This window comes from Lobosporangium transversale (genome assembly GCF_002105155.1).
Source record: "Lobosporangium transversale strain NRRL 3116 chromosome Unknown BCR41scaffold_35, whole genome shotgun sequence".
Lineage (NCBI taxonomy): Eukaryota > Fungi > Mortierellomycota > Mortierellomycetes > Mortierellales > Mortierellaceae > Lobosporangium > Lobosporangium transversale.
This window is the reverse complement of record NW_019029013.1, coordinates 186,172-200,689: the sequence shown is the minus strand read 5'-3', so window position 1 is coordinate 200,689 and position 14,518 is coordinate 186,172. Positions and strand designations below refer to the sequence as shown.

Here is a 14,518-nt window from a genome sequence, read left to right as displayed (position 1 = left end):
AACAAAAAAAACATTTATTTGTAAGCCTAACCTCATCACATCTACCTCTTTCTCGATCGGAATTTCAGTTCCTTGACAAGACAAACCTCTTTTTGCTTTGTAATCTTTGCTACATTGAAGACCATCAACATCTTCTTTTGCTATCTGCTAAAAAGTGCGCAACAGGCACTGTTAGGTAACCCCCTATCCATCTTACAATTCTCGCTTGGAAGCACTTTGGGTTTATTTTAACTGACTCGATCAGAGTCGGTAGTTGTACAAATAAAAAAGACATTATGTGTATATAATATAGTACGCAAAGAAACAAATGAACAAAGTTCATAATGGTGAATGTAAATAGAGGGATATCCAGTGACTAAAAATGAAGGCTAGTCAAGAATATATAACATGAAAAGATGTGAAAGTTTTTTTTTTTTTTTTTTTTTTTTTTTTGTTGCTGTTGCCGCTTTGTTTGTTTAAACTTGAATACCAGCAAGGTTCAATAGTCCTCCTGTCCACTGTCTGGCTACATCGAATGTTGATGCAATCCTGATAATGGTCAACGCAAGCATCACTACATTATAGAAAAAAGAAAACAAGTTTAGTATATATTTGTGGTCACCTTACAATGCCAAACTCACATGAAAAAAAAAAAAAAAAAAAAAAAAAAAAGCAAGGTAATCGCTCTTGCTTTTCCTTACCAAGCAAAACAGGAACCCAGAAGAGGAAAAGCATCTTATCCTTTTTCAATCGCTTCATCTTTTCATGATAGCGAGCCCTCAATTCTTGAATGTGTCTGTACTCACCAACAGCCTCAACAGCCCGTTCTGCAACAGCAGCGCCTCCAACTACTGCGCCATTATTAACAATTTCCGTAATGATTCTACGGCCCCCTCGTACCACAGATGATTCACCAGCATGCAAAGCTTGCGGCTGTTGTTGTGGTTCCGAGCCCATGGGTGGATACACGCGTCGAACCTTACTAAGAGGCGATGTCACAGAGGTATTACCACCCGTGTTCGGCCCAGGAGCAGTGGTCAGTGTTAATGGGCTAAAGTGTGAATCCGAGGCTGAAAGAGCATAGCTATTAACGGCAGAAAAAGGGTGCGTGTAGACGCAACGACTCGGTGTCTCCTCGGAGCACGGAGCTACATTCGTAGGAGTGCCAGTACCAGTGTTAATATCGTTACTGATAGTCCGACTTTCTGGTCCCGTGTGCAGTGTGTAGAGCTCGTGTGAGATAGCCTGCTCGTCCAAAGTAGGCTCACCAACGATCGAGGCACTACGCTCATGGCTGAATGCTTGTTTCTCCGAGACGTGTCCCACAGTCGTCTCGTTCGAGGCTACCTCCTGCTTACCACTGAAGCTGTAAGGCATGTAAGCATTGAAGGCTTGAATCGACGTCGGCATACTTGGCATATTCATCAAGAAGGCGCTCTTCTCTGGCAAGATATGGTCCAAAGTCTTGAAGAGTTCAAAGTCCAGATTAGAAGACGTAGATTGAATTTGATGGAAGGTCTTTTGGAACCAGTTCGCGTTCATGTCTGTCGCCTGAGCTTCCTTTGTATCTTGGACTAGAGGCGTTGCCATAGGAATAAGGCTAGGAGATGAGGGAGCCTGCACAATATCAGCATTTTCTGCCTTTCCAGCCGCTTTACTACTTTCCAACCTGTCTTCTTCCTGTCTGTCCGTATCACTGTCACTTGATAGGCTGGATTCATCTGAAGTCTCAACACCGACCCATTCACCTCGACCAATCCAGGCAATATCCTCAATTTCGGAGCCAACAACGCTAGATGCATCAAAAGACTCCTCGTTCTCATCCTCTTCCTCCTCTAAAGCATCACTCTCTGTGGCAAAATGCTCCAGCCATACACCACTATCATCAACATCATCCATCTCATTCAATGCCTCCAATTCCTCATCAACCCCCAACTCGCCGTCGACCTCATCTGCAGATTCATAAGCATCAACTTCTTGAGCCCCAGCATCCACCCAGGTATTACTTGATCTCAATGCCTGCACAAGCTCAGCCGCCACATTTCCATCGTGAAATTCGGTCAAATCTACACAGCTGACACCGTGGATGCTTCGTACCATTACATCGGCGCCACCCTCAATCAACAGCCTTGCTATTTTGATTTCCCCGCGCCAACAAGCATAGTGTAAAGCGCTGTAGCCGTTCATATCTAAAGCATCGATTTCAATTTCTGGATTCCTAATCAAAGTCATGATCAAGCGCTCAAAACCCTTCATAGCTCCGAAGTGCAATAGACGGTGTCCAGTGTCACGGCGTTCAAGATTTATGAGACCATGACTCGTGGCAGGCAGCTCCGAAAGCACTGTTAGCAACATGAGGATCCTATCCTCAAGATCGGCTTGGAAGTCAACATTGACTTCCTGACCTCCGAAAGACATGATCAAATCTCGGACGAGATTAGCGTAGTCCAAAGAGTTTTGTTGTTGTTGTTGTTGTTGTTGTTGCTGCTGTTGTTGTTGCTGCTGTTGTTGTTGCTGCTGTTGTTGTTGCTGTTGATTACCGTTGGCAACTTGGCTACCGACAATACGTAGTGCAATATTCCTAGCATCCTCGAGTCTACCGGTCATTTTGAGACCGACAACCTGCAAAGCAAGTTCCATCAACGCCTTGTCACTTTCATCCACATACGTAAATAGCATCATCTCGCTGACATCCCCTGCCTGGGGCATTGTGATGGCCGGATGCTCCTTAAATGTAACCACAGTTGTTCCGGGTTGAATTCGTGGAGGGAGAATGCAGATCAAAGTGTTGGTTGACCAGAACTGTGTGGGAAGTGCCGGTGTGGCGTCAAACATTGCTGTCAATCCCGCATAAAAGTTTGCGCCCAAAATCGTCACCTCAATGCCGCCAAAACATGGTCCCTGGTTAGGAATCAACCTTGTCATTCTAGGGACAATAAATCCTGAAGGAACCATAGCCAATGTAGAAGACAAACCTAGAATAGAAGGCATGGATGTAGGAGAGAGGACGGATGACGCTGCAGCGGCGAGAGGATTGGGTGTGATGGGTGAGGCCAATGAAGGCTGGTTAACAGAGGAAGCCAAAGGATTGTTTGTTGTGGGGGCGCGTCGGCGTCGGACTGGACCAACACCGCCTGATGTGCTTGTGCGTCGAGCGATAGGCGACGGAGTAATATTAGCGGTATTATTGAATGTTTCTGGGAAGAGAGCCTGCTGCTGCAACTGTTGGAACTGGAGGTGTTGCTGCTGAAGCTGTTGCTGTTGGTGCTGCTGCATCTGCCGCTCCTGTTCCTGTTGCAACTGGCATGGCTGGTTCATATGATCCCTAAGCTGAGCAAGTGGTGAGGTCATCGGTGGGACCAGTGATATAGGGATGTCAACTAACTGCTCCGGTACCATCCTATCGTTATTAGAGGTATAAATAAAGCTATTCATGGAATGGATCTGACGTTGCTGTCCATCAAATGTAGATGAAGGATAATCTGATGAGGGAGTTGTTTGGCTAGCCTGTGACACGCGCTCTGTAGGCGTAATAGGTGATGATGGCGATGGTACTTGGCGGACATCATCTGATTGTGAGAACTGAGAGATGAGGTCGACTATAGAAACATTATTGGGATCATAGTGATTGATGTCCATTGATGCTTGAAGCGGAGATGGCGACGCATTGGAAGACGAGGAATCCATCTCAGACTCTTCAGATTCCTCCTCTTCCTCATCCCCCTCATGTCCTGTGCCCATGTCCACATCGCTCTCGACCTCTTCTCCTGGTGTAGTTGGGGAACTGGGCGGTGTGAGAGTGACGACTTTGTTAGATGGGTCTGAAGCCTTCTTGGGAGCAGCCTTTTGCTGTACACCAGCATCGCCTTGTTCTGCTTTTTTAACCTTGGAGGCTTTGTGATCATCTGTAATCATGATCGGGGGCGAGATACCGGTAGCAACAATGTTGTTTGCATAATCTCGAAGGAAAAATTGGATACAGAATCCTTGCTTTTCACTGTGATGCCTGCAGTAGCAAGTGATACGGGTTGGCAAGATCAGTTCACCCGAGTTGAACTCTGCAATCTCGGTGCAGTTGAAAAGTAAGATCTTGCGCTGTTCAAGGGCAATCTGCTCTGGATCATCATCATCAATGGGTGCAGGGCCAGCAACTATACTGTTCTTCTTTTTGCCAAGACTCTTTTTGCGTAGCGCCCTTTTGCGTTCGCGGAGCACACATCCTACACATGTCTGAATGACCTTGCTCTTGTCACTGTGACACACAACAGAAGCCTCAAGATTTAGACATGTTCCATTGTTCAATGCTTCGTAGACTCCAGGGCCTATTGTACAAGTAAATCGTTAAAATGGGTCGACCAATAAGCAATTAATCTCTTTTTTTTAAGCACAGACGGGACCTTTTTTGTTGGGTTGAATAGGGCAGACAATTATAAAATAAAAAATCATGTGCTCTTGTGACACACACAATACACGGCCACTTACCGAGATTCTTTGCGTTGATGCGTTTATTCTTCTCTTTCGCTACCATGTACTCTGGTAGCTTGATGTGAGTCCAACCTCCGACGGGATCATTCTGCTGATTTACAAGTTGAATTCCGAGCTTGATCTGTGTCTCAACCCTTGACTTGGCTCCTTGCAACGGAATGCCCGTGATGTTGACTCGAAATCTAAATTAATGCACAATGATGTTTCAATGATTGGGAGGAAGGTAGTGGTTGAGAAGAGAGTGACAAAAGACAGAAGTAGTACAAGATAATATGAAATTGATGTAGAAGTATAGGGTATAGAGGACAGAAAAAGAATTAGACAATACACTCTTTAAAGGCAAATGAGCGAAATTAGAAGGGAAGAAAAAAGGGTTTACCCATTATAAGGCATCATAATGTCAATAGCTCAACACTCAGGAAGGGAATGTGAGGCAGATAAATAACCACTAATTTGAAAGAGGGTTTAATATAAATAAGTGTAGCAGTGAAGCAGGGAATGAGAGAGCCAGCTGTAATGAGTGAGAGTGTGATGAATGTTCTCTTAAATGCAGGGAGTTAGTGGGGTTGATCAGTGAGAGAGTAATTCTATGGGGTGACTGAAATGGCTGACGATTAGTGTGAATGGAATGTAGTAGAGAAAGATGAGAAGGGTATAGTAATAAAATGAACAAGCGATTATATGTTGAAAACGGAAGTGAGTGAGTAGAGAATGAGTAGAGTAGTTTGTTGAACAATCACTAGGACAGTGAGAAGAAGAGAAAAAAATGGTGTCTTGCGTGGAGAAGTGTGAAAAGACGAGGATGTGGAGAGAGTAAAAAAAAAATTGATTTGGTGTTTGTTGTGCATGATTCTTGTTCCACACAACACATGTCGCTTTATAAAAATCTCAACCCCAAGAATACGCAATAATAACATGCAAAATATGTTCTCACAACAGTTACATAAATATATTTATACTAAACTGGTCTAATGATGAGATGCGATGGACAGCCATCTATTTACAAGCTCATTGAGATAGAATGTGTGTCAACCATGAAGGCCACAATCAGTCAACAAGTTTGTCTTCGATAGAGAGTTTAATTTTTCATCAATCTCTATCAAGTCTACTTCTAAACTGTGTACTGTTTCAAATACTCTGACCATATGTTTGATACACTAAGAAAAGAGTTGGATGCAAGTTCAGGTTCCTGTGTTGTTGTGTGGGGTGAAGGCGAATGGAATTTATGTCTGTGTGTATGTTTTATATTTTGCATTTATCGCATGGGGTTGCATCTCGATCTCACCACGTTGGCGTTTAGCCCCCTTTTTTCTCTGAATGACAGTGGACTAGATTTTTTTTTGTTGGGATTGGTTCTCTTCATGTGAAAGTGAGACTCAGTGTGGTAAAACAGGCTACAATTTTTTCTTTAACGCGATTCAGTTGCTACTTAATTCCAAGAGCTATTTCCAGCATTTCAGCGCCCTTAATAATCCTGCAAAAGCGCACATCGCGCAAATTTGCCCTGGACGGTTATGGTAACGAATCCTGGGCTAATTACAACACATTCTCACTCTCATCCACATCCTTTCACACAGCTTCGCCTTATCTTCAATTCCCTCCATCTTCATTCGTCTTCCTTCTTTCTATCATGTCGCGCCTTGCTCCAGTCGTCATCGACAATGGTACCGGGTAAGCCCATCATCAACTTAGTCGTTTGACCACTCCAAGGACACTCAACCAACTTCAACCAAGCAGTCATATACAGTATTTGGTGTCTTTTACTGAACAACTGATGCGACCAACAACAGGGGAGACATGCTTAATTTGCAACGCGTTAATGCGCGTGAATTCGCTTTCTCTGTCGACATCAAGACGGAATAGGAAATTGCTCTATATATTACTTTTTTTTTTTGTTTCTCATCAGTGTGACGTTTTCTGTGCTCTAGCTTTACAAAGATGGGTTTCGCTGGAAACAACGACCCATCCTTTATCCAACCTACGGTTATTGCCACCAGGGATGGTGGCGGATCTGGCTCAGGAGCACCTGCAGTCCCCTCAAAGCCCTCATTCTTGAACTCGTCTGCAAGCTCCAACCTCGCTTCAAAGCGCGGTATTGAAGATCTTGATTTTTTCATTGGAGACGAGGCTGTTGCTAACTCAAAGACATATGCCCTCAACTATCCCATCCGTCACGGCCAGATCGAGAACTGGGACCATATGGAACGCTACTGGGAGCAGAGTATTTTTAAATACCTCCGCTGTGAGCCTGAAGATCATTCTTTCTTGTTGGTGAGTAGTAAAAGTAATAGCAATAGCCAACATATGAGTAGTTTTTTTAGATAGTAAATATGTATTGACAAATCCTTTAACCGGCTCTCGTAAAAACTTACCTTTGTTAGACCGAACCACCACTTAATCCTCCAGAGAATCGTGAAAACACTGCTGAAATCATGTTCGAGTCGTTCAATGTTCAAGGATTGTACATTGCTGTTCAGGCAGTGCTTGCCCTTGCTGCATCATGGACATCAAGTAAAGTTAGTGAACAGACCTTGACTGGAACTGTTATTGACTCTGGTGATGGTGTCACTCATGTTATTCCTGTGGTATGGCTCATGAACCTTGCTTTGCCTTTCATGTCTTATAACCGCTAACGATTTAAATGTACTGTATACTGAGACTTATCATTATTTTATTGTCTTTTTTTTTTTTTTTTTTTTTTAAAAAAAAAAAAAAGGCTGAGGGATATGTCATTGGCTCTTCTATTAAGAGTGTTCCTATTGCAGGTCGCGATTTGACATCTTTTGTCCAGAACTTGCTCAGAGAGCGTGGAGAGAACATGATTCCTGCTGAAGATTCACTAACTGTTGCTCAGAGGATCAAGGAGCAATATTCATATGTGTGTCCAGACATTGTGAAGGAATTTAAGAAGTATGACCAAGAGGGCGATAAATACTTTAAGAAGTATGAGGGCGTCCATTCTGTCACTGGCAAGGTATTTTTTTTTTTTGAAAAGAAAATAGAAAAAAGGTAACAAGCTTTTATGTGATAATGATACTAATACCCATTTCTTAAATTAGCCATACAGCGTAGATGTTGGATTCGAACGTTTCTTGGCACCAGAAATCTTTTTCAACCCGGAAATTGCTAGCTCTGATTATCTGACTCCCCTCCCAGAAGTCGTTGATACTGTTGTGCAGACTTCGCCTATTGATGTCCGCCGTGGCCTTTATAAGGTAAAATAACAAAAAAAAAAAAAAAAAAAAAAAAAAAATAGATAAATAAAAGAGTGAAAATATGTTCTAATACTTTATTGCTATTTACATTTACTAGAACATTGTGTTGTCTGGAGGATCGACCATGTTTGAGAACTTTGGCAAACGATTGCAGCGCGACATTAAACGCATTGCTGATACTCGTATTAAGCGCAGCGAGACTCTTTCTGGGGGCAAATTACAATCAACTCCCATGGAGGTCAATGTTATCACACACAAGAAGCAGCGTTATGCTGTTTGGTTTGGAGGCAGTTTACTCGCATCTACTGTAAGCAAAAAAAAAAAAAAAAAAAAAAAAAAAGGCATTCTATTTTGTGGTGTGGTCAGAGTACTAAAACTGATATTTGATCTGTTTCCATCTTTTAAAGGGTGAATTCCATTCCTACTGCCACACAAAAGCCGAGTATGACGAGGTTGGACCCTCAATTGCTAGACACAATGTAAGTTTCGTGTTTACAAATCTTTATTTACAAGCAGAAAATTTTTGGCTCCAACTAACGCGCTTTTGACCTCTTTTCTTTTACTACACAGCGTGTGTTCGGTACCCTTGGTTAAAGCTATTTCTGCGTCAGTAAAGAAGAAGGCAAAAAGGATGAAGGAAAAAAAGTAGGGGAATTAAGAGAAAAAAAAGAAGAGACTAGGACGGACAAATGCTCGTTGTGTTGGTAGCAATGATGTTTAATAGCCCCTGCAAGAGCAACTGATAGACCCTGAGCGCATATTAAAAATTAAACTTTTTAACTTTCAAACAAAACCCGTCAATCCAAATTCGATTTATTAGCCAATGTTTAGATGTGGATAAGGTGAAACTAGACCAGATTCAGGCAGATTTATGAAGCAAAAGAAGCAATATGAAGATCATAGTAATGATATAAGAGATATAGTACGTAAAATGATGCCTAGCTCCTGGAATAGCATGATGTTTTAGGGGTCATACTCGGCTCGTTGACGCATCACTTCCAGCATCATGTCATGACAGGAAGGATGATCCTTGTAGGGAGCAAATGGATCGCTGTCTTTTGGAAACATCGAATCCATGTTGAACACGATATAGGCAATGACTGAATTCTTGACCTCTTCGAACCGAGTACCCACTTTGAACAAGAGCTCAAAAGCATTCGACTCATTGATGTCATCGCATATTTCTCGCTCACAGCGTTCTTTAAGATCCGCCACACCATATTCCTCCGCTGCGGCCAATAACTCCGCCCATGTCGCATCCTTAAAACCCCAGACCACGTCTGACTCTAAAGAATGTGGTGCAATGGCTTTGGCGTATTGTCCTTGAGAACTGCTGACCCTCAAGCAACTGTTGCCCTTGCTGATGGCAAATTTACCAGTGTCAACAGCAAGATTAACCTCTCCAGTATAAATGTATAATAGCATGGCGCAGATCGTAGCTGCAGAAAACTTTTGCACAACCACTACAGCGAAATCGCTCGGGTTGTTATCGAAGTTTTCATTGGTCTCAGTCGAACAGGTGCTATACAATGTTTCCTCGGTTGTTCTCATATCATTAGTATCTTTTATCCAGGATAGCTTGGTAGGCTTGGGGACTCTTTTAATAATGTCGACAAAAGGTTTGTATCTGCACAGGATGGATCGGTGTGCCCAGAGCTCAACGTCAGAAGAAACTTTGTCCGATTTAAAAGTAAAGCACGTGTCGAGGGTATTGGTATCTCGAAGTAAAGTTAACATAATCTCGCGATGTTTGGAAAGAGCCTGTGGATACTTCAGATCTCCCATCATGAGCCTGCTCAACCGGCTCGTTTCCGTTGAAAGGACTATGTCAAAGCGATATTGGCCTTTATAAAGCACACTATTGACGGGAAACGAAACTTTTTTTTTTTTTTTTTTTATCATTGCTAATTTATTAGTATTTTCGACTCTAACACTGATATGGACTGATGTATTTAATACCAATGTGTGTGTTGCGCTCATATGCTTTACCTTTAACACCATCTTTGTAAAATTCATTCGCTTTCATGTAAACGCTACGAAAGGGTCTCATGGAATTTCTATGCGAAACGATGTGCATGGATTCATAGGGAATGATATATTTGCCATCATTACACTTCTGACACACTTCCTTGGCGATATGGACATTCACCACGAGGTGCGCATCCCGTCGAACCAAGGTTAAAGTTAACTTGTGTATAGTGTTGATGGCACATGAAACCATCGATCCAGGGCCAGATTCCGTAAGCTCATTACAAACAATAGGAAGAACCGTGTCGTGGCCCTCTTTAAGTGTAAATGAAGTCATATCGAGCCGTATGTGAGAGTAAGTAAATGATGAGCGTCCAGCAAGAAGCAAAAAGCCAATGTAAGCAGTTAAAAGATAATGAAGGAAGAAAATGAATGAGTAAGAGGAGGAAAAGAGAGTGATCCAAAAACACTTTATTTATTCACATCACCAAGCAGAAAAAAAAAAGCCTAGTTATCTTCAATCATGAGGCTTTTTAATCTGTACAACTTCCCCATCAATCAGTATCTATATTAATAAAAGTGCTTTGTGGTGTACATCAATCAAGCGGACCCCAAGCAATGATACTCTCAGCACTACTCGTTTATATATTCTTTATTCATGTCAATCCAGAGTTTAAATTGGACCGAAAGGTAGCCCTATCTGAGAAGAAATAATGGTCTGTTTCCCCTAACGGCTGACTTGTTTTATGCCAAGCTGATGATTATAATTTAATCTCAATGATAGACACAACGAACACTGGTACAACGGAGCCATCGGTGTTGTCCCTATATAGCTGCTTCATTGGAGTCATCCTTTTTTTTTATATACATAATTACCGTTATTATTTTATGGTTCGGCACTCTAGCTCTCTCAATAATTCTCTCTTATCCATGGAATAAATGTACCTCAATCTATATTAGTGCCTCCTACAGATATTTTATGAATTTGTCTGCTTAAAAAGGCTTTAAGCGAGCCTTTAAATGGTTAAAATACCATAGCTAAGGATTTATTATCTCACAACTAAACATCTAACTATTTAAACTTGTGTTTGCCACAAATGAAGCGTTTCAAGAAAAGCCTTTGCTTCCTTCCTCATTTTAACAACTTTGAGCAGGCTGGAATAAGCTCACTTAAGCCTTTCGCTTCATTTGTTCAACTTGGGCAGATGAGATATGGGTCAATTGTACATAAAATATAAAAAGGAAAAAAGAGAAAAGAAAAAGCGCGTCTCAAAAACTAAATGACAACGCGACATTTTCTATCTCTCGCGATGGCATGCGTTGCGGTTGGAGCTGTTAAACTCCGACGTCTGCTGAAATTGATCAGATCCAAAGTTCAATTGGACATGTAGTACAGCAAGTCATTTTTTAATGTGCCTAAAAATAAATACATATCGTAGGACAGATTATATTCACAGTTCTAGGTATTAATAAAAGGAGAAAAATAGAAAGAGAAAAGGGAGATAGGGCAGATAACAAAGGCCTTTCAATGTAGATATGTTGATGAACTGTCTAGACAATAGAATGTGTGTTAACTATAATATACTGTGTCCTTTAATTGGGGTCTATTAAGCGATTGTCGTGATTTTTTTCTATGATTCTAATAATTTATAAAAGACGAGGTATAATTTACCACTGGTATTTAAAAATAAACGTCTGTTAGTAAAACATCTTTGTATTGGAATAGGATTGGACCGATGGTATACGGGCATGTTGATTTCCTTTACCTTGTCACCATTGATATGGCGGCGTCGGTACTGAGCATATTCACTGAATCCGTAAAGTGTAAACAAGAAGCCAGCTAGGGTAGCTGCACCGACTCCAGTCTTCAAACCTGCCAAATTCGTAACTAGAAAAAAAAAGTAAAAGTCAAGTAAAAGCGAGTAGACTACAACCATTTTACAGCTAATTAAGTTCAAATACTCAGATAATATTGGGATTTATCCTTACTGGCAGCATGACAGATATCAGGCCTCGAGTGACCATTGACATCAAAGTTGTTGCAAAATTTGGTGATGCCCGTTCCAATAACAATGGCAGTAGAAAAGGAAAAGAATGACATGATTGGAGAAATCAACAATGCCTAGTATGATAAAGAGAAGGAAAGAAAACGTTATGACCAACAAAAAAAGGACGTTCGGGTCGTCTTAAAATTAAAAATGCAATAGGAGCATACTGCGATGGAGGCACGCCTGCCCTTGAAACGCTCTGATCTCTTCCAGGTGACATAATCCATTGAAAACAAGCCTATTCCTCCGGCTGCAATCATGAAGCTGTGTGACAATAAATAATTGTTGTAATAAAAAGTGAGTTGGATGAAGCCTATTGAGTTTCTTCGAGCCATAACACAGATCATTTTGCATACCCCACAAAGACTGTAAACACACAGGCTGATGAATGGAATTTTAATTCCCGAGGATTACCGAGAAGTAGACAAACACTCTGACCTGGCAGAATTCTGCAAGATACATTATATATATGAAAACTTTGTTAGACTCTTGTTCCTTAAACCCTTGTTTATAACGACAGCATGGGACAAGAAATAGAATAAAGGATCCATACTCCCACCAACTGTTCTTGGCCATTGATCCCAATACAATGAAACCCAGGATAGCAAGAAGTGTAGACATAATAAAGTCTCCTTTCAGAAAACCGGTTTGTGGCCCGAACGACATGATGAATCTGATGAATTAGTGTAAATGATGCTAATGTCCCTTTGCAATGTCCGATTCCTGTAAAAAAAAAATCCAGTGTGCCTCTCTGTAGTGTCGAATATATTTTAGGATTCTGGTAAAAAGGGAAGAAAGAAGGTGTAGGGAGCAAGGGAGGTCAAGTATGATGAAGGCATGAAGCTTGTTCACATTCAACATTCTCTCTTTTCATAAGCATTCTGCATGTTATTAGGAGCCTTTGCGCCTTGCATTCCAAAGAACAAAGTTGGATTGTGAGCAATTTCTACTTTCTAAAGACACTCCTATTAACCTAATAACTAACTTTCTTTTCAGGAACAAAAAGAGCACACGTGAATTCAAGTTTCCAACAAACATGGGCGGAATCGATAGTTCTTACTGAGTTTTTTTCCGTAGATTCTTCATGTGGATCCTTTAGATATAACTGTTCGCAAGCAACTAAGCCATGGAGCAGCTCAATAATCCTATCTAGTTGTCTCGAGTATGAACATATAATTATCATTCGTTTGACAGCTTTCAACAAGCACTTGACCACGGCCGTAGTTTATGTCCATCAGCTTCGCCGACTCATCCGAAACCAAGGCCGTCCGCTTATGCCGTCCCTCCACCCTTTTCAGGAGCCGGTGCTCTCTGCCTTATCAAGTTCGTTTTGGATCCCATCTTTTTTTTTTTTTTTTTTTTTTTTTTTTTCTTCACAGAAAGGATAGGAGTATCCAGCTGACTGATCCTTATGATTCTAAGGAACTAGAGAATAGACTAGGGTTTATTTTATTCCTGTGATTACAAATATGATCTGACGCATCTTCAGACAGATAATTTATACATGCTCCAAGCGTGTAATATTCACCAGGATTCTGATAGAGGCAGTCTTGGAGTATAGAACGAAGAGCATTGATTAGTAAAGAGCTATCAAAAACGTATTGAAAAGCAATACTGTATGTATATAGTTTTGATGATGCACTCCGGACTTTAAAGACCAAAAATCTTATGCGGATATAAAATTGTTGGCATCCAATCTTCAGCAATTTTGAACAGCAATTAGTTAATCCGATTAGTTAATCCCCGATTAAGTCTTCACCTTCGTAGCCCTTCTCTTTCTCTTAATGTCATCCCACTGTGTCTGTAGTCAATTCGTACAGTGGCTTTTTTTTTCTTCAATAAGTCTATGGATATTAATCGACAAGAATTGATGGGACAAAGCATGTCCGGACAAATAATACAAGGAGTTAATGGCTGCCCATGTAAACTATTTAGAGAAATATAATTCATACAAAATTAAATCGGCTCCTTTCCAGGTGAAGATAACCACCAGCGAAACAAAAATTGGTTGGGACTACTCATACTATGACAGCCTACATGCTCATTGGTGAATAAAATTGTTCTGTGGTTACTATCTTGAAAGTTATGCTCCTGTCGTGCTCTTCAGGAGATCATGGGACTAATAGTCTATTGCAGTGACTTTTACCATTACTTCTAAATACTAAATACTACAGGGCGACTTGATTGCTCTTTTGATGGGAAGTAAATAAGCTGAAAAAAACAATCCCTCACTCCGCGTCCGAAAATATCCACTTTTGAGATCTGCATTTCTATCATTGAATATGATGCAATTTTTTTTAAGGAAATGCCATCCCACTTCTGAAAAGGTTTTTACCGTTCGATCGTCCCTTGCATCAATGTTTATTTCCTTACGCTGTTGGCTGGGTGAAGGTAGCAGTATAGATATATGTATACATAGGTAATTGAAGATGTCACGTTATTTCTATGCCAAGCTTAGCAGGATGTTGGCTTGAGGGATGTGACTTTTAGGTGGATTCCTATCGACAAAGTATATCGATACTTCTACTTGAGTATGTGTGCACCCTCTTGTCTTTTTTTTTTTTTTTTTTTTTTTTTGGAGCATCCCTTGGAGGTATTAGACGCGTCAATGCGCTACCCTCCTTTTTTTTAGCCACAGCGGCATTGGCTTGTCAAAAATAAAAAAGTTTTCGTCAAAAAATCTTTTGATCAACATAGTTTTATTGATTGCACACACAATTTTTAATTATCTACTACTGCTTGGTTATTAAAAAAAAAAAAAAAAAAAAAAAAAAAAAAAAAGAGGTGAGATGATTAGCAAAAATCATGAGCCAAGGCACTTTT

General features: G+C 40.9%; 4 protein-coding genes across 4 annotated transcripts; 1 reads left to right on the top strand and 3 right to left on the bottom strand.

Annotated features, from left to right (window-relative positions):
- Positions 1 to 406: 406 nt before the first annotated feature.
- Positions 407 to 5,295, bottom strand: BCR41DRAFT_424260 (hypothetical protein). Its single transcript, XM_022030397.1, has 4 exons — positions 4,844 to 5,295; positions 4,462 to 4,646; positions 681 to 4,301; positions 407 to 553 (listed from the first exon to the last, which is right to left on the bottom strand). Exons 1-4 carry the CDS (start codon positions 4,858 to 4,860, stop codon positions 456 to 458), a joined length of 3,921 nt encoding a protein of 1,306 aa, XP_021878687.1. The 5' UTR covers positions 4,861 to 5,295; the 3' UTR covers positions 407 to 455.
- Positions 5,296 to 6,402: 1,107 nt separating this feature from the next.
- On the top strand, positions 6,403 to 8,227 carry BCR41DRAFT_309613 (actin family; the record flags this gene model as incomplete). The annotated part of the gene is made up of 6 exons (XM_022020960.1): positions 6,403 to 6,735; positions 6,846 to 7,049; positions 7,181 to 7,438; positions 7,524 to 7,679; positions 7,777 to 7,986; positions 8,087 to 8,227. The coding sequence occupies 6 exons, from the start codon at positions 6,403 to 6,405 to the stop codon at positions 8,225 to 8,227; spliced, it is 1,302 nt and encodes a 433-aa protein (XP_021878686.1).
- Positions 8,228 to 8,642: 415 nt separating this feature from the next.
- BCR41DRAFT_372969 (hypothetical protein) lies at positions 8,643 to 9,984 on the bottom strand (the record flags this gene model as incomplete). The annotated part of the gene is made up of 2 exons (XM_022026730.1): positions 8,643 to 9,352; positions 9,669 to 9,984. The coding sequence occupies 2 exons, from the start codon at positions 9,982 to 9,984 to the stop codon at positions 8,643 to 8,645; spliced, it is 1,026 nt and encodes a 341-aa protein (XP_021878685.1).
- A 1,459-nt stretch (positions 9,985 to 11,443) lies between these two features.
- On the bottom strand, positions 11,444 to 12,627 carry BCR41DRAFT_358812 (hypothetical protein). The gene is made up of 4 exons (XM_022025117.1): positions 12,249 to 12,627; positions 12,052 to 12,144; positions 11,863 to 11,959; positions 11,444 to 11,769 (listed from the first exon to the last, which is right to left on the bottom strand). Exons 1-4 carry the CDS (start codon positions 12,359 to 12,361, stop codon positions 11,602 to 11,604), a joined length of 471 nt encoding a protein of 156 aa, XP_021878684.1. The 5' UTR covers positions 12,362 to 12,627; the 3' UTR covers positions 11,444 to 11,601.
- Positions 12,628 to 14,518: the final 1,891 nt, after the last annotated feature.